The sequence below is a fragment of the Elaeis guineensis genome, chromosome 6 (genome assembly GCF_000442705.2).
Source record: "Elaeis guineensis isolate ETL-2024a chromosome 6, EG11, whole genome shotgun sequence".
Taxonomy (NCBI): Eukaryota; Viridiplantae; Streptophyta; class Magnoliopsida; order Arecales; family Arecaceae; genus Elaeis; species Elaeis guineensis.
Genome location: NC_025998.2, coordinates 126,412,815 through 126,433,522, shown reverse-complemented (window position 1 = coordinate 126,433,522; position 20,708 = coordinate 126,412,815). Strand labels below are relative to the sequence as shown.

At 42.4% G+C, this 20,708-nt stretch overlaps 1 protein-coding gene across 4 annotated transcripts; it reads right to left on the bottom strand.

The window, feature by feature from the left end:
• Positions 1-1,370: 1,370 nt before the first annotated feature.
• On the bottom strand, positions 1,371-19,205 carry LOC105033238 (TIP41-like protein). Of its 4 annotated transcripts, none has more exons than XM_010907947.4 (10): positions 18,977-19,205; positions 18,576-18,822; positions 15,634-15,819; positions 15,141-15,231; positions 3,874-3,978; positions 3,727-3,786; positions 3,607-3,648; positions 2,941-3,075; positions 2,396-2,496; positions 1,371-1,585 (listed from the first exon to the last, which is right to left on the bottom strand). In XM_010907947.4, exons 2-10 carry the CDS (start codon positions 18,719-18,721, stop codon positions 1,564-1,566), a joined length of 888 nt encoding a protein of 295 aa, XP_010906249.1. In that variant the 5' UTR covers positions 18,722-18,822; positions 18,977-19,205; the 3' UTR covers positions 1,371-1,563. The 4 variants fall into 4 exon arrangements, with proteins under 4 accessions (XP_010906249.1, XP_029117099.1, XP_029117100.1 ...); XM_029261266.2 differs by having other exon boundaries at positions 3,736-3,786; XM_029261267.2 differs by lacking the exon at positions 2,941-3,075.
• Positions 19,206-20,708: the final 1,503 nt, after the last annotated feature.

Below are 20,708 nucleotides of genomic sequence, written 5' to 3'. Positions count from 1 at the left end.
CTCCAGTCATGGAAGAGTTGCGGACTTTTTAACATCCATTGTTTAGCAGTTCACTTTTCCCAAGTGCTACATGAGAAGTATTCCCCATTTTATAAGAAAAGCAACATTGTTTTAGAGGCAGAAGCATGTTTGGGAAAAGAACCATGACCAATCTCTTCAACATGCCACCAACAAGGATCATTATTTCATGTACATGGCTTTTAACTATCACCTGCATAGAACGTACTAATTATTCTGAACAGGAATTTTATTTTCTCATATCATATAAAATGATATTTACAAAAAAATACCCTTCCATGTCATCTTTTAATTGTGAAAAATGTCAATTTATATGGATCAGGAATTTTGAAATTGGTAATATCAGGCATCTTTGAGGATTGCCACCGCTGGTACTCGCAACATGTCCAAAACACTAGAATCCAAGCCTAGAAATGGATAAGGTATGAAAGAAATGTGCATCCAGATTGACTCCTACTAGCATAGTAAATTTGGTTTCTTTTAGTTTTGATCCCCTAAGATTAACCAGAGCATCCCCAGAACAAATTGGTAATGCTAAAAAGATGAAGTTGGCAGAGGGGATGGGCTTGAGAAAAAGGAAGGGAGACCTACCAATATTATCATTAACCAAGTCCCTTGGAGATACACCATCCAAGATTCAAACTTGGAACATTTTGTTTTTAAACAGAGGGGGTGCGACCCTTGGTGTAAGCCCCAGTTCACACAGACAACAAAAGTTCAAGCTGATGTATAGGTAAGGCACATTAAAACTCAACAAGAAATGGTAGCCAGTAGTATTAATATAATGCTCATCATTGTTTAGCAAGAGTTCCAAATGAAGCTTTGCATGGAAAAATATCGTCATACATATCTTAACTGATCTGGCTAGAGAAGAATTTGTAGCAATCCTGTCACATAGAAAGCATGCGTCCTAAAAAGAACAGGTCACCCTAGGACAATAAAAAAATAGTGAATTCAAGGTCCTGCAAGTCACAGTGATGTTGGAACTTGGAAGCACTTTGACTTAAAAAACAGGATAAGTATTATCCTTTTTAATATTTATTAAACTGCCATAACAACCTCTAAAAACAAAGTAAGAGGAGGTTGTTTAGGGATCGGATTTGGAGAATTAGGAATCATTGTAGCAAAAATTGACAAAGTTAACGCACTAAAGATTTGTAATGAATAAGAGATAACAAACATGGGAACACAGTGACAGCCAAACAAAACTTCTGAAGAACTAGAAATATCCAAACATCAGAATGAATCAAATTAAGCGTTGCATAAAATCAAGAAGAAGAGGTATTTACATCATAAAAAGAGTCAGCTAGTCATAGCAAGTTTATCGCTGCTTATGAAAGTCAATGCAGATATAAAATGAACATAAAATGATAGATAATGAAATATTTCATTCAACCACAATGACTAATCTCTGACTTGACAAATGGCTTGCATAGTGCCAGGAATTAGAAATAATGATGCTGAGAACACTTCGACAGATGTTGTGGAAATAAGAGAGACGGGTAGCACATGTAGAAAAGCCATCAAACTCTGTGACTCGTCTCATCAGCTTCCTTCTGTGATAGACCTGGATAAAGCAAGAGTGAAATGATAAGAAAGCAATGCTGATTGATATGCCATCTAAAATTTCATTAAAAAAAAGAGAGAGAGAGAGAAAATGCTATCTAAGAGGAGAATAAAAATTCATACCAAAGTATGTCAACATTACTATTTGTAAGTGGAAACATGTTAAATGAGTCCACATGGGGAACTCAGGTTTCATATGATGAGAGCTCCAAAACCTAATATCCAGCCATAATATGGTATAATTGAAAAGGCAAGCATTGTGGAGGTAGTAGAAGCTTAGGTTCACAATCAAAAAAAGTCATCTGGTGGTAAAAACAGGGCGTCTTATAGAAGATAGGAATGAAAACAATTGCAATGGTAAAAAATTATCGGCAAAGCTTCCTCTAGTCAAGCTTGGTGCAATAATCAATGGCGCAACCAAATGCTCTGTATAACAAGACAAACAAAGATCCACAAGAGCATAAGATGGTTGGGGTGTCGCAAAAACAAATTCGATAAACTTACAGGGGCATAACCAGGACTCAAGCACATTCTCTGCAGGCAATCTTAACTATATAGATTGCAGAAAAAGAATAAAAAAACCAATGACAGAGTCCAAAGTGCATCATAAGGTTGATTAGTAAATTTAAATCCTGATAAGCCCAGTAATCAAGCACATCTGCAGTTGCTAGTCCAGTTGTTGCAACTAGTCCATAATCACAGCATCAAACTCTTAAAATGATATGATCATCTTGATGTGCAGTTCACTACTACTCAATTAGTTTGTATTCAATGTAAGGCTTGACCGGCCATGGTAGCAATTTAGGAATACCTGGAAACTTTCAGCCATTGGGTCTTACGTGTGATGACAGGAAGCCTCTGACAGACAAGATTCGGGTCTCCATATGCTGCAGAATCAGAAGGAAAGCCTTTCTGCATAATCAAGAAGAAAGGTCATGACAATTGGTCAAAACATAATCTGCAGTTTAAAATAATTTAAAGGAACAGAAAAGAGAAGAAATCTAAAGACAGAGAAAGATATACAGCAGAATTATTCATCTTGATATCAGTCCACGAATCCGAAAACATAGAGAGCATGCATTATAAACTTAAAATTGCAACAAAATATGCAGGTACTAAACATGAGACTTAGAGAGCAAATAAGAAGCTTCAAGACTTCATGTGACTAGAAAATACAAGATAAGCTAGTCAACATAATGTAATTACGTGTACAGCAACAGCAAGTGTAAAGAAAAGTAACAGTTATATTATAACTGGCTAGATATTTATGAATACCAGCTCAACTACATGCCAGATTCAGGAAATCTATATGAATGTAGGTGACGGTTCATGTAGATAAAGACTGCACAAACATACAGCAGATAAACTCTGGATTGGTGCTTCTCTCCAGCAGCTCTCACGAAGAATGACAGGTATAGCTTTGTGATCGCTTACAAAAGCACAATAAACTCGAGTGTCCCTCAACCTCATTAGTACACCATCAACTCTGAGCTGCAATGCGAACTTACTAAGTGGCTAGAAAGAGCAACTAAGTGAAAAAAAATCTTTCAATATCACATCTCTATCGTAAGAAAAACTATACAGATATCAGAAAACTAGAGATGAGAACAGTAATTTGAAAATTAGATCAACATGATAATTTAATATTTATACCAGGGATTCAAGTCCTAGCGGGACGTCCCATGACACATCAGGATGGGGTACTATCCCATGTGTTGGGACAAGGCCGTCTGACTAATGTCCCAATGTCTTGATCGGGACGTTTTGAGACATTCTCTGTCCCAAATGTCGGGATGGGGTGGGACAGCGACGCGTCCCATTTCATGAAAAAACCGGAATAGCTCCGTCCCACGAGATTTAAAACCTTGATTTATACCAAAGAAGTTTTATCCTTTTTCTCTTGCCATGAATTTCTCCTCACTAGACCACATTTCATGAACTACATGATAGCACCTTGCAGATCTCTGATAGTAAAATTTATTGCATGGCAAGTACATTATGAAGCAAGCTAGATGCTCTTACCCAGAAACGAAGTAGAAGAAACCAATAACTCGGCATCACTCTCTACAAGATTAAGACACACAGTGATATCAACTGTAAATTTGTATAGACTTTAACAACATAAATAAGCACAGAGTTTACCACTTTTACAGTTAAGAGTGATACTCCATTATCAGCCAGCTCATCTTCATATAGAACTACCTATAGTCACATACTTGTTAAAAATAGGACCAGATCATCATAAGAAAGAAAAAGCACACGCAACTTTTCTGTATTAAAAGTAGCAACCTCATCAAAGAAGAGAATTGGTTCTTTTGAGGACAGCGCAGCCAGATCAATTTGTTCATCGCAGTCCTCCCAGCACAGGCTACAGCACCCATCTTCCAAAATTGCCTGTGTTCCAAGATATTCATGTAAAATAGAACCAATATGCTCTCTCACTCCAATATATGTACTCAAAATAAACCAATCAAGCTGCTATTAGCACAGAAGATGGTTGAATTTGTTTTATTTTACAATTTTTTAATTTTTCAAACCAAAGAATCTCTTCTATGTAATAAAGAGACCTTTCGCCGAGATAAATGCATCTACGGCTATGAATTATGATACAAGCTAAAGTTAGACTGATGGAACTAAACAGTCATGACTGTTTGAGAGGAAGCATCCTGAAAGTCATTTGATATTACTAGAAGCCAGAATGGAGTGCTTCATCCTTTTCTAAAGTAAATAGCACTTAGGACTAGATCAAGATCTATCCATGGAACAGGTGATTATTTAAGAGCATCACAGTTTTGACAACTTCTAGAGTCGCCCGATATCCACCTGTTCTTGTCGTGGCAGCATTTATTGACATTTAACTATCCTAACTCTGAAAAATGCCTATCTGATCTGTATCACAAGTTCTGAACAAAGCAACTACTCAAATTACTGAGTTCTCAGATCCTTTTTCACTTTATTTGGCAATTTTATGATTATCAGGCTACATCTAAGATGAAAAGCATCCCTGCCGCATAATCCCAATTCTGGGTTGCCACAACATTTGGAGAGATACGAGAAAAATATATACAAGGCAGGCTTTAATCAAACAGTAGTTTTATCCTTCAGATCTAGGGTCAAGTGCCTTCAGGTTAAGATTTAGGGTAAAAACCCAAATGAAGTATACATCAAATTCTCAAACTTTTATAATTAGAATCAATGATATATTCTGCAAAGTAGCTGTCCCAAATAAAAAGGTGTGTCAGTTTTATATTACCTTCCCCAGATTTCAAGGTCAAATTTTCTCACTGAGAGCAAAACTAGCAAAAGTTTGCTACACTAGAAGGTATTCTAATTGCTAGTTAGTAGGTCAAACTAATGTAATTTCTGTCCTAGGAGGTCCATGGTCCTTTCATGTTATCAGGCCTTAATCTGAGCTTTTGAGTTTTCGTCTACAATCCAAGACTGCATTTAACAGTCCTTTAGTAGCATTTAACAGTTGTTTAGCAGCCATACCAAGAACCAACCTTGGTCATATGGTCAACTTAAGAAAGACGGTTCTCTGGTATCTCAGCCCAAGTGTCATGTCTTCCCTTCTCTGCTTCTTCCTCTATTTTCTCTTCCTTCCCTCTCGCATGTTCCCATACATTGTTTATCTTAAATTGAAACAGAGACACATAAATATGTGCTTCTTCAAGAATTACCTACCCATCAGTCTTTTCATTACATCACAACCAAGCCCTCGGTCATCTTACATTGCTATTGATCCCTTTATAAAACTGGATTATATTGCTGGATTTCTGCTAGACACACCATCACCTGGAATTTGTCATCTCTTTAAGAAAAAATAGGAACAAAGCACGACCCTTACAGGAGACCTGGAAACCATTTCATGGTTCTTTACTCTCAAAATAATTTATTCTTAAACACTCCATTCCCTAAGTTCTTCCAAAGAGTTTGGATGCATGCATTTGGTCCATGAGGGAAATCATTTAGTTCATGACTGATTGGGAACATAGTCCTTGTTCGGTCAAATACAAAATAAGATGAGACGTTATCTTCCCCAACTCTGCCAATGTGACATGACCTTTCTTAATTGTGTTTCACTTAGCTCTTCCTATGTCAAACTAATATAGGTAAATCTACTCAAGACTATCCCTAAGCAAGGCCATTTTGCTCTATTTCCTGTTCTGGTGCCTTCTCAAAAAAACCCCTAGGTACTATCTGTTGTGATCCAGGTGGTGTGCCCAAGGCCCAGGGGACCAAGGCTAAGGCCAAGGTCCATCATTCATTAGGGCTTCATGGAGGCTCTAGGGCTAGTTGGGCCCTAGGTTGAAAGGCTGTGGGCCTTTCGGGTTCTTGAAGTCTAATGTGGGCCTCAAGGGACCAACTCTTTATGGGCCAGGTCTGGGCCCAGGATAAGTGAGATTAGGTCGAGTCATGGGTGTACATGGGCTTGGGTTAACCTAATCTCCCATAGAATTGGTCAAGGGAGTTTTGGGTTTGGGTCACTTGACCCTGTGTCTATATATACATGCACTGTATAGGTTTGATTAAACCAAGGAATATGAAAACCATTTCTCCCAAGTCTCTCTCTCTCTTCAGCTATTCTCCACGCCCTAGGAGCAAGAAACCCTAGGATTTCTTGCCGCCAGGTCCATAGAAGGCAGGAAAAGCAGGGGAGGCGCTAGGGTTTTGAGCCCCTCCCCCTTTGTGCCGCCAACCATATTGCCTCTCCCTCTCTTGCAGCCACCCAAACATCAGATCCAGGACTTGAAATCTCTTGCTACGAGGTTGGTACAAGTTCCTCTCAAATCTGGAGTTGATCTGAGATCGTTTGAGGCGCGGGTGAGATCTCCATCAACAGATCTAGAGGAAAGACTGCAGCAGGACAGATCTGCAAGGTCTGGTTCTATCTACCTTCTTCCCTATCTAGAATGCCCCGATTCGAGATCTACGAATTGGAAGACCTCGGTCCAGACCTGATCTGGTTGGGTACCAGATCTTGAATTTTTTAGAGGTGATCTTAGAGGCATTCTTCATCTGGAACGAAAGGCTGACGAAGAAGACAGCAACCAGGCTGATTTCGTCAAGGGCCTTCGATCGAGTCCAGAAGTCTCCAGATTTGTTCATTGCTGGTTCCGCTGCACCCAAGGTCCGTGGGAGGAGCCGGAATCGTGCTCCAACAGTTGGTATCAGAGCCACAGTGGTGAGGAAGCGGTTCCAAGTGCGAGAAGTTGAAGATCCCAAGTGCTGAAAATTTTCAGCAAGGTACCATCAAGGTATATTCTACACTTCTTGATCTTATATTGCTTGTTTGGCTTGGATCCGGTCATAGGCAGCAATATGAAGGTCGATTTCGAGAAGTTTGATGGCAAGAAAAATTTTTTCATATGGAAAATCCGGGTGGAGGATCTTCTGGTGCAAGCAGATCTGGATCAGGCTTTGGATGAGAAGCCTGAGGGAATGACAGATAGACAGTGGGCATCGTTGGAGAAGAAAGCATGCTCGGTGATCAGAAGATGTTTGGCGGATGCGGCATTGTATTCGGTGCTGGAAGAAAAGACCTCGAAGGGCCTTTGGTCGAAGTTGCACACCATGTATATGGGGAAGAATATGTGCAATAAGCTAATGCTGAAGAAGAAGTTGTACAGTCTTCGGATACAGGAGGGATCTGATGTGATTGGCCACATTCAGAGGTTCGACCAGTTGTGCACGGAGTTGATGAATATCGGGGTGAAGCTGGATGAGGAGGACAAGTCCCTGTTGCTTTTGTGTTCGCTGCCAGGATCATATGACTCTTTGGTGACTACACTGCTCTGCGGCAAGGAGACTCTGGAGTATGAGGACATGGTCTTGGTGCTGAGGTCTAATGAGCAAAGGGAAAAGTTGACCAAAGATCAGGCTCTCCAGGAGGGTTTGGCAGTAGGAGAGAGGACAGGTAGAGGCAGAGGCAGAAGCAAGTCCAGGGGGCGGTCCAAGTCCAGGAAGGAAAAGAAAGAGATGAAATGCTTCAAGTGCAACGAGTTCGGACACTTCAAGCGAGAATGTCCACTATGGAAGAGCAAGAAGGAAGAAAGAAGTGGCTCAGAATCAGTGAGTGCAGTTGCTGGGCAGTAGGTGGAGGATGATCTACTTGTGGTATCAGATGGTCACAGGCATTACATAGAGGAGTGGACACTAGACTCTGCGTGTTCACATCACTACACACCACACAGATCTTGGTTTGCGACATACACCAAGACAGATGAGGGATCAGTGACTCTAGACGACAATCATCCTTGCAAGGTGGCTGGGATAGGGACAGGGTGAGGATGTTTGATGGGATTGTGAGGGCATTGACAAATGTAAAGCACGTCCCGGAGCTGGAAAAGAATCTGGTGTCACTAGGCTACTTGGAGCGCAGTGGATACAGCTTCAGCAGTAGGGCTAGAAGCGGAGTATTAAACATCTCCAATGGAGCTATGGTGGTGATGAGAGGCAGGAGGTTGGACAATAACCTCTATCGCATGGAGGGATCTGTGGTGATCGGAGAGTCTGATGTAGCAGCTGCAGTACAGGACCAGCAGGGGGCTTACAGGATGTGGCACTACCACCTAGGCCACATGGGTGACAAGGGGCTGAGGGAGTTGAGCAGGAGAGAACTCATCTCTGATCTGGAGGATGGTGCTACAGGGGAGATCTGTGAGTCTTGCTAGATGGGAAAGCAGAGGAGAGTTCAGTTCAACATCAGTACAACCCGCAGTGCAGCCCCTCTGGAGTTAGTACACACGGATGTGTGGGGACCAGCCCCAGTTTCAACTAGGAATGGGGTCAGATACTTCATGACCCTGATTGATGATTTCTCAAGAAAACTCTGGATTTACTTCATGAGAGAGAAATCAGAGGTCTTCACCAAGTTCAAGATCTGGAGAGCTGAGGTGGAGAAGGAGCAGGGGAGGAGCGTGAAGTGTTTGAGGTCAGACAATGGCGGGAAGTACACCAGCAGAGAGTTCCAGGACTACTGTGAGGAGTGTGGGATCAGGAGACACTTTTTAGTTAAGGGGCTCCACAGCAGAATGGGGTGGCCGAGAGGATGAACAGAACACTTCTGAAAAAGGCACGATGCATGAGGCTGCAGGCAGGACTTCCAAAGGCGTTCTGGGTTGACACAGTTGACGCAGCGGGTTACTTGGTCAATCGGTCACCTCACACCAGGTTGGATGGCAGGCTTCCAGAGGAGGTGTGGTCTGGGAGGACAGTTGGGCTGGGCCATCTACGGGTATTTGGGTGCACGGCCTATGTGCACATTGGATCTGGTGAGCGGAGCAAGCTAGACGTCAGATCACGCAAGACGGTGTTTCTAGGCTATCCGCGAGGAGTTAAGGGATACAGGCTGTGGGATCCCTTGGAAAAGAAGGTCATCATTAGTCGGGATGTGACTTTTGATGAGGAGTCAGTCCTACGAAGGCGAGCAGGCATGGAGGAGCAGCAGGAGCAGGAGGAGGTCCAGCAGGGCGCTGCTGGATAGCTTACCTCTTTGATTTTGCCTCTTGCAGGTACTACTGGAGGACATGACATTCAGGTGGAGAACCTACCTAAGGTGTCTCCACAGGTGGAGAGGACTCGGACGGATGATCGAGGCGGAGAAGTCCAGCAGGAGCGAGCTGGACCGAGGACTGGTATCGGTGTTGCCCTACACAAGCCCAAGAGGACCATCAGGCAACCGGACCGATATGGCTTCGAGGAGACGCTGTCATATGCCCTGGTGACAGCGAATGGAGACCCATATACGTATCAGGAGGCTATTGAGAGTCAGGACAGAGAGCGGTGGGTCCAGGCGATGTCCGAGGAGATGCAGTCTCTCCATCAGAACCAGACGTGGCGATTAGTGCAGTTGTCACAGGAGAAAAGGCCCATTGCTGCAAATGGGTCTACAGTCGCAAGGAAGGACCTTCAGAGCAGGGAGGTATCAGATTCAAGGCGAGGTTAGTGGCCAAGGGATACTCCCAGAAGGAAGGCATCGACTTCAGCAAGGTCTTCTCTCCCGTCGTCAGACATACTTCCATCAGAGTGTTGCTGAGCATTGTAGCAGCTCAGGATTTAGAGCTAGAGCAGATGGATGTCAAGACGGCGTTCCTCCATGGGCATTTGGAGGAGAGAATTTACATGAAGCAGCCACCCGATTTCAGGGATCCAGGATTAGAGGAAAAGGTTTGTTTGTTGCAGAAGTCGCTGTACGGGCTAAAGCAGTCGCCGAGGCAATGGTACCAGCGGTTCGACTCCTATGTGTGCAGCATTGGACTTTCCAGGTGCGAGTTTGATCCCTGTGTTTATGTTCAGTCTCTTGAGGATGGTTCTAGGGTGTTCCTACTCTTGTATGTGGATGACATGCTTATAGCATCCAAGAGTAGGAAGGTTGTGCAGGATCTGAAGGCATCCTTATCTCGGGGTTTGAGATGAAGGATTTGGGCCCTGCAAGAAAAATCCTAGGCATGGAGATTTTCAGAGACCGAGCCCGGAGGGTGATGCATCTATCTCAGGGGGGCTACATACAGAAGGTCTTAGAGAGGTTCGGGATGAAGGAAGCAAAGCTGGCGGAGCTGCCACTTGCCGGTCACTTCAGACTCTCAAAAACCATGGCGCCACAGACTGAGGTGGAGGCTCAGGAGATGGAGACGGTTCCTTATGCTTCAGGAGTTGGGAGCTTGATGTATGCGATGGTCTGTTGTAGGCCAGACATCGCTCATGCAGTGAGTCAGATTAGCAGGTTCATGGCACAGCCTGGCAGGGAGCACTGGAGAGCTCTGAAGTGGATATTCAGATACCTGGCAGGTTCAGTTAGAGTTGGCATCTGCTACGAATAGCGAGAAGGTACAGTGGGATACTCTGATATGTCCAGGGAGGCTCAGGGGCTGATTGGCGGTTATGTAAATGCAGACTTCGGTGGAGATGTGGATACCCGGAGGTCTACGACAGGCTTCATCTTTAGCCTGTATGGAGGTCCTATTTCTTGGAGATCGAGTCTGCAGCCTATCACGGCCCTATCCACTACAGAGGCGGAGTACATCGGGCTGACAGAAGCAGCTAAGGAGGCAATTTGGCTGAAGGATTTGTTGACGGAGATGGGCCTTACTCAGGAGACCATTAGAGTGCACTGTGACAGCCAGAGTGCACTTCTATTAGCACAGAACTCAGTCTATCATGCAAGGACAAAGCACATCGACATTCGGTATCATCGGATCAGGAAGCTTGTGGAGGATGGCGAGGTGGAGCTGGTAAAGGTACACACCAAGGAGAACCCAGCTGATGCACTTACGAAGGTACTTCCACGGGACAGCTTTCAGAGATGTGTTGAGCTGATTCGGCTGATGGACAGAGTGGAGCTGGTTGAGGCCTTGGGACACCAAGGTGGAGATTGTTGTGATCCAGGTGGTGTGTCCAAGGCCCAGGGGACCAAGGCTAAGGCCAAGGTCCATCATTCATGAGGGCTTCATGGAGGCTCTAGGGCTAGTTGGGCCCTAGGTTGAAAGGCTGTGGGCCTTTCGGGTTCTTGAGGTCTAGGTTATGTGGGCCTCAAGGGATCAACTCTTTATGGGCCAGGTCTGGGCCCAGGATAGGTGAGATTAGGTCGAGTCATGGGTGTACATGGGCTTGGGTTAACCTAATCTCCCATAGAGTTGGTCAAGAGAGTTTTGGGTTTGGGTCACTTGACCCTGTGTCTATATATACATGCACCGTATAGGTTTGATTAAGTCAAGGAATACGAAAATCCTTTCTCCCAAGTCTCTCTCTCTCTTCTCCCTCTCTCTTCAGCTATTCTCCATGCCCTAGGAGCAAGAAACCCTAGGGTTTCTTGCCGCCAAGTCCATAGAAGGCAGGAAAAGCAGGGGAGGCGCTAGGATTTTGAGCCCCTCCCCCTTTGTGCCGCCAACCATATTGCCTCTCCCTCTCTTGCAGCCGCCCAAACATCAGGTCCAGGACTTGGAATCTCTTGCTACGAGGTTGGTACAAGTTTCTCTCAGATCTGGAGTTGATCTGAGGTCGTTTGAGACGCGGGTAAGATCTCCATCAACAGATCTACAGGAAAGGCTGCAGCAGGACAGATCTGCAAGGTCTGGTTCTATCTACCTTCTTCCCTATCTAGAATGCCCCGATTCGAGATCTACGAATTGAAAGACCTCGGTCCAGGATCTGGTTGGGTACCAGATCTTGAATTTTTTAGAGGTGATCTTAGAGATGTTCTTCATCTGGAACGAAAGGCTGACGAAGAAGACAGCAACCAGACTGATTTCGTCAAGGGCCTTCGATCGAATCCAGAAGTCTCCAGATTTGTTCGTTGCTGGTTCCGTTGCACCCAAGGTCCGTGGGAGGAGCCGGGATCGTGCTCCAACACTATCAAGCTTATACCTAGATATATAGCAATTATGGAAAGTGACCTGCATCACGCCCTTAACCTCCAAAAAACTTGAAGATTCTAGTGAGTCAGAAGATTCTGTTGTGCATCTACTCAAGAAAAAGCGCACAAAAATCTCAACTATATCCAGTTTAATTTTATTTTATGCATCATCTTCCAAGTATCATCAAGTGACCAGCTGCTTGGTGGCCATATCTATTGCCAAGTATTTAGTGGAGGATGCTTCTCACTCCCCTAGTAGAATGCTGAACAAGAAGATTAGCTTATTTTTGTAAATTTAGTATAGTATGGTATTTGTTTCTACACCATTTAGCACAAACCTCGTGATGCTATAGAGCAAGGTTCGTCGAACCGGAACTAGATCCTGGGTTGGTCAGCCGCCAGTCCGGTTTCATATGCCCTCGTACTAGATCCAAACTGATACGGCAAAGAAAATAAAGAGGGAGAACTAAAGAGAGGGAGAGTGAGAGAGAGAGAGAGAATGGGAGGGAAGGAGTGCGAGAGGCTGGCTGGCCATCGCGATGGTTGTCGGAGGGTCACGAACGATCGTGGTGTGCAGGATGGGATGAATTAGAGAGAGAGAGAGCAAAGGAAGGAAGGGAAGGAGAGGGAAAGCCGACAATGGCCACCGGAGGGTCGAGGAGGCCCTGGAGAGCCCACCCCCTTAGTCCGGTTGAACCAGGAGCAAGAAGCCCCTATTTCAATCATGATTTGTGATTTTTTTTTTTTTTGCCGTTTCATAGTAAAGTCGGCAACTGATTTACCGGCTTTACTTACAAAGGATCGGCAAATAGCAAGTGAAGCAGGGGCTTCTCGCCCTTATTTCAATCGAATGGAGGGAGAGGACTCTTCGGGGGCCTCCTCAGTCCTCTAGCAGCCATCGCTAGCTACGGCCAGCTCTCCCTCTCCCTCCCCCTCTCTCTTTTTCTCTCTCCGATTCACCCTATCCCATGCACCACGGTCGTTTGCGGCCCTCCAACCACCTCCGATGACCTCCGACGACTTCCCCAACTTTTCCCTCTCCTTCCCTCACACACACACACACTCTCTCTCTCTCTTCCTCTCTTTCTTTCGATGTTCCAGATTCCATGATAAAACTGTACCAGTAAGCCGCTAGTATGATTCGGCATGCTCAGAACCACCCAATTTAGGTCGGTTCGGTGAACCTTTCTATAAAAAATATAAAATCAGCATTTTGTGCCCAAAGATATAGATAGACTTATAATGTGGATTGTCTAAAGCACTTACACTATTTGCCAGCAACTAAATTTGCATCATCACCCAAATGTAGCCACTGATCTAAATTACATGTTGTATCAACCAGACATGACAAATGCATCACTTCATGGAAACTTAGAAGTCCAAACTAAGCAACCTTGAATTTGTTGCTTGAAGGAGGAGAATAAGGTGTACAAATTGAAAAGGTCAACCTCCAGAATAGAGGGGATCTCGTAGACAAAATGGCACAGATTTTAGGGTAGTCTACCTCTAGGATAGAAGTGTAATTATTCAAAGAGCAGAAGTCCTCGCAAATTCCCTCAAATGCAAGGGATAAAAGTTTAAAGTGAACGAACATTACAATAGAAGTGAAATATCCAGTGATGTCAAAGGCGCCAAAAGGCACGCCTCAGGCGCTCAAGCGAGGCGCCAGAAGGGGTCATCACCCCTTGATGCTTCAGGCGATGCCCCTTTACTTAGGCGCACGCCTTTGGAGCCTTTTAGGGTCTTTCTCAGTGAGACGAGGTGCTTGTCTTTGGCGTCTCAGTGAACTCTACAATTATTTTTTTTAATGGCTGAAAAGTATTAAAAACCTTAAAGGCCACCCATTTAACTTCTTAGCTCTATTACTAACAGGAGATAAAGTGGTCAATTAGTATGGAAAAGATGAAAGTGATGACAACTATGAAAGTGGAACTAAATCTAATGATTCAATTGATGAACTTTAAGCTTTAGGCTATTTATGTTTTTTATTTCATTTATATGATTCTATTTTAGGACTATTTATATTTTTCATTTTATTTATGAGACTCCATTGATGAACTTTAGGATTGTTATGTTTTTTATTTCATTCATGAATTTAGAGCTGTCTATGACTTGTTATCATATACTTTATTTTGAACTAGTTGAGAATTTTACTGTTTTATATATGTTTTATGTTTAAATTATTAATTATATGATAATTCATATTACAATAGTTATCTCTAGTTGTTATTTATCTATATATCATATTTTCTATTTTTTTTCTCCAATTTTAGCACCTTACTTCACTCGGGTGAGCGCTTTTTTAATGCCTCTCACCTCAAGGCGCTTGACCCCCCAAGCACCTTAAGGGCGCCTTACGCCTTTGACTACCTTGGAAATATCTTAGACACCAAACGACCTCCCATTTTTCAATATCTCCTTCCAAAGGGAGATCCTAGCCAAAGAAATCATCCCTAACCATCATGATGTGACTACTACAATCATAAGCCACAAAGATATGGCACTAACTACTCCTAAATCAAAAGCAACAAAAAAAGAAAGAGGAAATTATCCCACCCTCCTAGTTCACTTAATTATCTAGGGCAAACTACAGTTCTCTTACTACTTTAGTTCTTCCTGTCAGAAACTAAGACCTCCCACCTGAAAAATTATAGCCTCCTCTACCCTAACCCCCTCTCTACAAAAAGCTTCTCTAACATCTTTCAAATTATTTGCCACACTCATAGGATTTCTGAAGAAAATTTGGTAATTACTGATGATGTTTAATACGAACGAATTCAACAACATTCAATGGCATTCCTCTCAAACAACTTGACCGTACGAGCCTCCCACGTAGCAACCACTGGATCCTAATCATTTTCTTCATTCTACCAACCCCAAAAGAAAATCCAAAGTATCTAATCTGAATCCTCTCTATCCAAGACATGAAATTTGTAGCACCCATCTCCTAGCAAAAGTACTCAATCTTCACACACAAGATGGCATTCTTATTTTCACTTTAAGACGTGCAACTCGAAAGAAATTTGAGGTTCAACAATAGAAGCAACATTAACTCTGCTTGATAATAGTAGCAGCTATTTTCAGAAACAACATGGGTAATCCTAACAAAGCAAAATCAACAATTGAAGGGGGAAAAGTACATATTCAAAATTATAGAATAAAATTTGAATGTATTTTAGGCAATACTGCAACAAAATCAGACCTTTTCTGTATTTGGTTCTATTGTCTCACTGCCGCAATATGGTGTCGTAAATGTATAGTCGTAATCAAGTGTTACTTGCTGAAAAGGTTTGCTGCAACACAACAACAAGAGGTAAGGAAATTGTCCAAATTTTTCATCTCAATCATACAAGGGTTACATTAAAAAAAGGAGCCAGGAAGATCGAAAATAGTATCCTGTTCGCAACAGTTACTGAGACTGACAAATCTGATATGCATCCTTAAAAATGAATAGCAAGATATCTAGTTTTAGACAAAGATCACCCTTTGAATTCAAAATGACATCTAGATTCTAGACAGTTAGTGAATCTTTGAAATCCATGAGTAAAGCATCAAGACTTTGGCAGAGTAACAGAATGGTACCATCCAGTATTAAAATCATCCCAAAAGCCCATCGTATCTCGAACATCCTCAAACTTTCCACGCATATGAGAAACTTCTGATGAATAATTATAAAGAGAGAAACTTTACTGGACCTTCTAAATTTCCATTTGTCTGCTGCAGGAACTTCAACTGGCGGCAATGGTTCCTGTTTCCAACCCTTTAGAGCATCAAATGCATTGAAGTGCAACTTAATACCACTATCCTCATGTAAGAGATATAAAGAACTCTCCCCAAAAACCATCTCAGGCAAATGTGATGTCCCAAGCTTTTCTTCCCACCTGCAGGAAATAAAAAAGAATTAAATTAAAGCATGACTGCATAAATCTCAAACAGCTCAAAATTTTAGCATCTCAATCACATAACTTTGGATTGACATGATGTAATAGTGTTTGGTATAGAAAAAAATGTCCCAAGTATTAAAGATACTGATTTTTTAAGTGTTTAAATTTCAAAGATTCAAATTTCTTTTTTCTTTTTTTTTAAAGGAGGAATAACTGAAGATTTGGCACATAAATAGCATGTTCAAAGGACTCAAGCATAATAAACTCATAAGACTGCAATAATCTATCTAAAACTCAATCCCACTCTCCCCTAAAGATTCAAATTTTCATTTTGATTTCAATTCTGATCACGAACCAAACGCTTCGGAGGATTTCGCCATTCAGATTCGGATTTCCATTCCGATTCCAATTTCGGTTGCGAACCAAACACCCCCTAAAAGTACAAACTACCCACTTTCCTTCCCTAGCAAGTGTAGTGAGTTTACCACCACTAAGACGTTTTCTTTTTTCCACTAAAATTCAAAATTATGAATCCTACTCAAACTTAAACATGACCAACCTAGTACCAACTACCAATCTCAATTCCATGACTCTTAGTTAAACACAAACTTTTAGTTTGAGGACCCCTAACAATATAATTTAACCACCAAAACGCCAATTATTGTGAAAATTTTGGTGAGGTCTTGTCCCTCCTTTAGCCAAAAAAGTTAACACACATGCAAGCATGCATAATGAGCACATCTATCACGCAATATATGCACTCTTGGTATCACATAATGCAAATACATTTGGTACTGTACAAGGATTAAGTCTTCGTGGGGTTGCAACCATCTAGAGTGTCCAAACAAGGCACCAACCCAAGTGTCGAGACAAGACATGGACTAGCATGGGATGGGACATCCACTGTCATGAGTGTCAGGACATGGAGCATCCTATTCCTAGAAAAAGCCAAGATGTCCCTATCCCATGGGATTTGAATCCTTAGTACTATATCACACAATGTAAACATTCTTGGTACTATATCATAAGGGGGAGATTGCATATGCCTCCTGATTTTGAAATTTATTCATTAGTTGAGTTAGTGAAATGTTTAAATATAACATTGATCAACCATGTTGCCCTCTTCCAGAACTTTAAATACGCAAAAAAATGATTCCAAATTTATTTGTCAAATTAAACAGATCTCTTTTAACATTATAAACTACCACGGCTATATTTATTTTTTCAATCCCTTTCACATTTGTGTATCCTTGGATATTTACCGATAGAACCATTAATTGTGCTTTTTTCATTACTTTCCATATTTCAATTAGTATCCCTTCGTGGGCTATGGCATCCACTCTACAAGGATTTTCAAGAGGGATTACAGCTATATGGCGGCTGAATCTTGGTCATGATTCCCTTATACATCAGCCCTCACATGCAATCTATGGGTTGGTTATAGTAGGAGATAATCCATCATGGCTCTTAATTAATTGTTGTGCATGCCTCTATTCCAGGTCTTAGCATGATATTATCAGCAGAGGCTGGCCGTGTTCTTAGTCTTAGGATCCCTATGCTCATGGCTGGTGATTTCAATGGTATTATTAGAGCTTCAAAGAAGAAGGGGGGTGAACACTTCTACAAGGATCAGGACATGAAGAATCCTATGAAATTCCCACAGACTTCTAGAAACCCAGGTTAGTTAGTCTTATCTACAAAAGTGTTATCTGAAGAGTGGTGGCTTTTATAATTCCTCCCGTTCCACCTATCCTATCTAGAGTACTCCTCCTCACCTACCATTTTCTCATTCCTACAATTGAGACACTAGGTACCCTCATGAGAGGGAGTGCTCAAGGTGAATTTTGATGGAACTCTTAAACATAATGGTAGAGCACGTGCCTTCTTTGTCCTAGGAAATCTCCAAGGCAGACTGTTAGCTAACCGACACTTAGACAAACTGTCCCACTGCTAGAATTAAGGGGTGTATGGTAAGGTCTGCGATACATGATCCTTATGCTAAGGGCACAGGCTCTTTGGATTGATGGGGACTCCTTAATGGTCATAAATGGATCGGTATTATATCCAGAAATACAATTTCCATGCCTTTCCAGCATTTCTGTGATTGCTGATATGCTCCAACAATTCAGTTGTTCTCACATATATAGGAGGAAATCAAACAACAAATAAGGCTGCTAATATTACTGCTAAGCACTCCTAGAAACAGTACTCGACAAAGAAGTTTCCACAGATGGTTCTTATGTTAGCTCTAGCTGATACATTTGGCTGTTATCTTGTTTGTTTGTAAACTTGGGGTTCACCCCTTCTGTACCCACGACACACATACAGAGAAGAAGAAGAAGAAGAAGAAAAGAAAAAGGAGAAGCATCCTACTGATTCTGAGGGTATATGGAAGTTTCAGACCTCAAAAAAAAATCCGTAAAGTTTTTTGCCACTTCTTGAAGCACAACATCTTTCGATGAAAGTGCGACCATTTCCAGGCATTTTATCGATCACTTTGCGTGCGTACAGCCACGAGTTTCAGCTGTGCTATTCCACGTATGAGATCCCTCTAACTACTCCAATAGAAGAATTTGCGGAAAATTTCAAAGCCGCCTCCATCCAACCCAGGAACTAGGGCAAACACAATAACCATATCAACACCCAAAAATAAGTTATTTTTAGATTAAAAAGTCATGATTTCTTGCACATCAAGAACGTCTGGAGATATCGATGGGCAATCCGCGAGAGATTGGAGATAAAGAACCGCATACTCTTGGAGGGCGAGGGAGCTAAGAATGGGCCGCCTGGAGGACTCGATGTGCCAGCCTCTGAGCCGAACGCCGCTCCGCCCGTCCAGGAGCGCTTCCGCCCCCGCCGCCTGGAGATCGCTCTCCGCCGCGCCGCCCCACTCTGCCATCTCGTTCAACCGTAGCGCAGGGAGCGATCCACGAGTGCTCCGTAAATACCCGGAGAGTGTTCCTCTCTGCTCTCCGTCCGATCTGTTAGGTTTTCGTGGAACTGGAAATATTGTAAAACCCGTGTTAATACGAGGATTAACAAGTGCCGTCCCGCCGCTTCATACTTGTCACGGAGGTTCCAACTCTTTAACAGATCTAACGGAGGCCTTAAAAAATAATAAGAGAGAGAGAGAAAGAAAGAGGCTCCACCGAACCTTTTCCACCGACACCCCTCCTCCTCTTCTAGCTGCAGTATTTGCCGGAAGAGAGAGAGAGAGAGAGAGTAAAGGTTCACCAGCTCTTGAACTCCGACGACAGCTCCCTCCTCCTCTCCGATGGCGACTTCTCCCACCGCGACAACCACCTCCTCCGCGCCCATTGCCTCCTCACCGACCTCGCCGCCCACCTGGGCCTCTCCCCCTGCTCGCGCCGCCGAGGCCACCGCCCTCGCCTCTGACGTCACCAACGGCATCCTCCGCGATGGCCAGTGGTTCCTCGTCCTCGCCGCCCCGCGCTTGCCTCGTCATCCGCTGCCACCGCCGTTCCCTTTCCCTCGCCGAGGCCTCCGCCGCCGTCGGCTGCGATGTCCACGACATCAACCATCGTCTGCACCTGCCTCTACTTCGCTGGAATCGAGAATAGCAAGACCGAGTTGTCGTCGGATTTCGGGGTTTGCAGGAAGGAGAGGCAGATAGAGGGGGTGAGAAACGCGGGAGAGAAGGTAGGAAATACTAGGAATGGCCTCCGTTTAGTTCCGTTAATCAGCTGAAACCCCGTTTTGATGAGACACGTGCCCCATGCCACTTGATGCGCGGAGTCGGAGTCCTACATGTTTTGCGCAATGCCAGAGTTAACATGCAACTGTGATGAGGACAACCTCGAGTAGAAATTTCAACTGCATATTTTATATTGATTTTTTAAAAATATTGATATTTTAAAATAAATAACGGATCACTGAATCTGAGAATCCAAATTATTAAAGATTATTTGTAATGTAAAACCAATTTAAAACTACGTATCTTGATGATCTCTAATCTCCATTTTAAGTGGATATTAAAATAAATATTTTAACACCATGAAATATTTTAGTATTGATTATTTAGTTTTTAAAAAATAAAATTTTAAAATAAATAAAAGATATATATAAATATATCAATTTTTTATTTATCAGTCCTAGAAAAATCAATACCATATAACAAGTCATGATATGGTTAAAAAATATTTAATTAGTGTAATATAATTACTATGAAAAATTTGAAAACCAAATGCATTACAAAGATCCATAGGGTCATGCAAGAAGGATGGTACACATAGGGGCCTTGCATGAGTGCATTTTTTTTTTGTAATTTTTTAATTTTAGAGCTATGTTAATCCTATTGTAGATTAATGCTCGCACCTATTTCTATATCAGATGAATATATTTGGTAATAGATTTCTCACATTTATAAGATTCCATTGTTATATTGATAACAAAATTCTAAGAGTCCATCAAAGTTCTCTTTTATTTGTTATTTTAAAATTCTAATTAAGAAAATTAAGTCATGATTTGAGAGGAGTCCATGGACCTCTTTCCCTCTCTCTCCTCCAAATATAACCGGTTAAGAGGGATAAACAGCAACATGGGTGAGGTCTACACCAATCTGGTCCCTGGGTAATGAGGAGGCCCAAATATAATCCACTTAACAGATTTTTTTCAAATTTTAAGGGTCTAGCATGGTGTTGCTAATAGATTTATATAAATGATGGATTTCTCTTTTTTTACTTTTTGAGTTTTCCAACTAAGGAAGACAAATCAGCACAAAAGAGGCCTATTGGAATTCTTTTTTACTCTTGATAATGTTAATTATAGTTTTTTTTCATCTTTGAGAATTTTAGTTAAGGAACCTAAATATTAACTTGAGTGTACGTAGAAAGCCCGATCTAGATCATTACACTTCTCTTTAAAAA

Excerpts from the sequence above, each read along its gene's own strand:
- LOC105033238 (XM_010907947.4), bottom strand. The coding sequence starts at position 18,721 with ATGGCAGAGTGGGGCGGCGCGGCGGAGAGCGATCTCCAGGCGGCGGGG. Across the intron at positions 15,820-18,575 it reads AGCTCCCTCGCCCTCCAAGA|GTGGGAAGAAAAGCTTGGGA; the intron begins GTATGCGGTTCT and ends TATTTCCTGCAG. Across the intron at positions 15,232-15,633 it reads GACAAATGGAAATTTAGAAG|CAAACCTTTTCAGCAAGTAA; the intron begins GTCCAGTAAAGT and ends GTTGTGTTGCAG.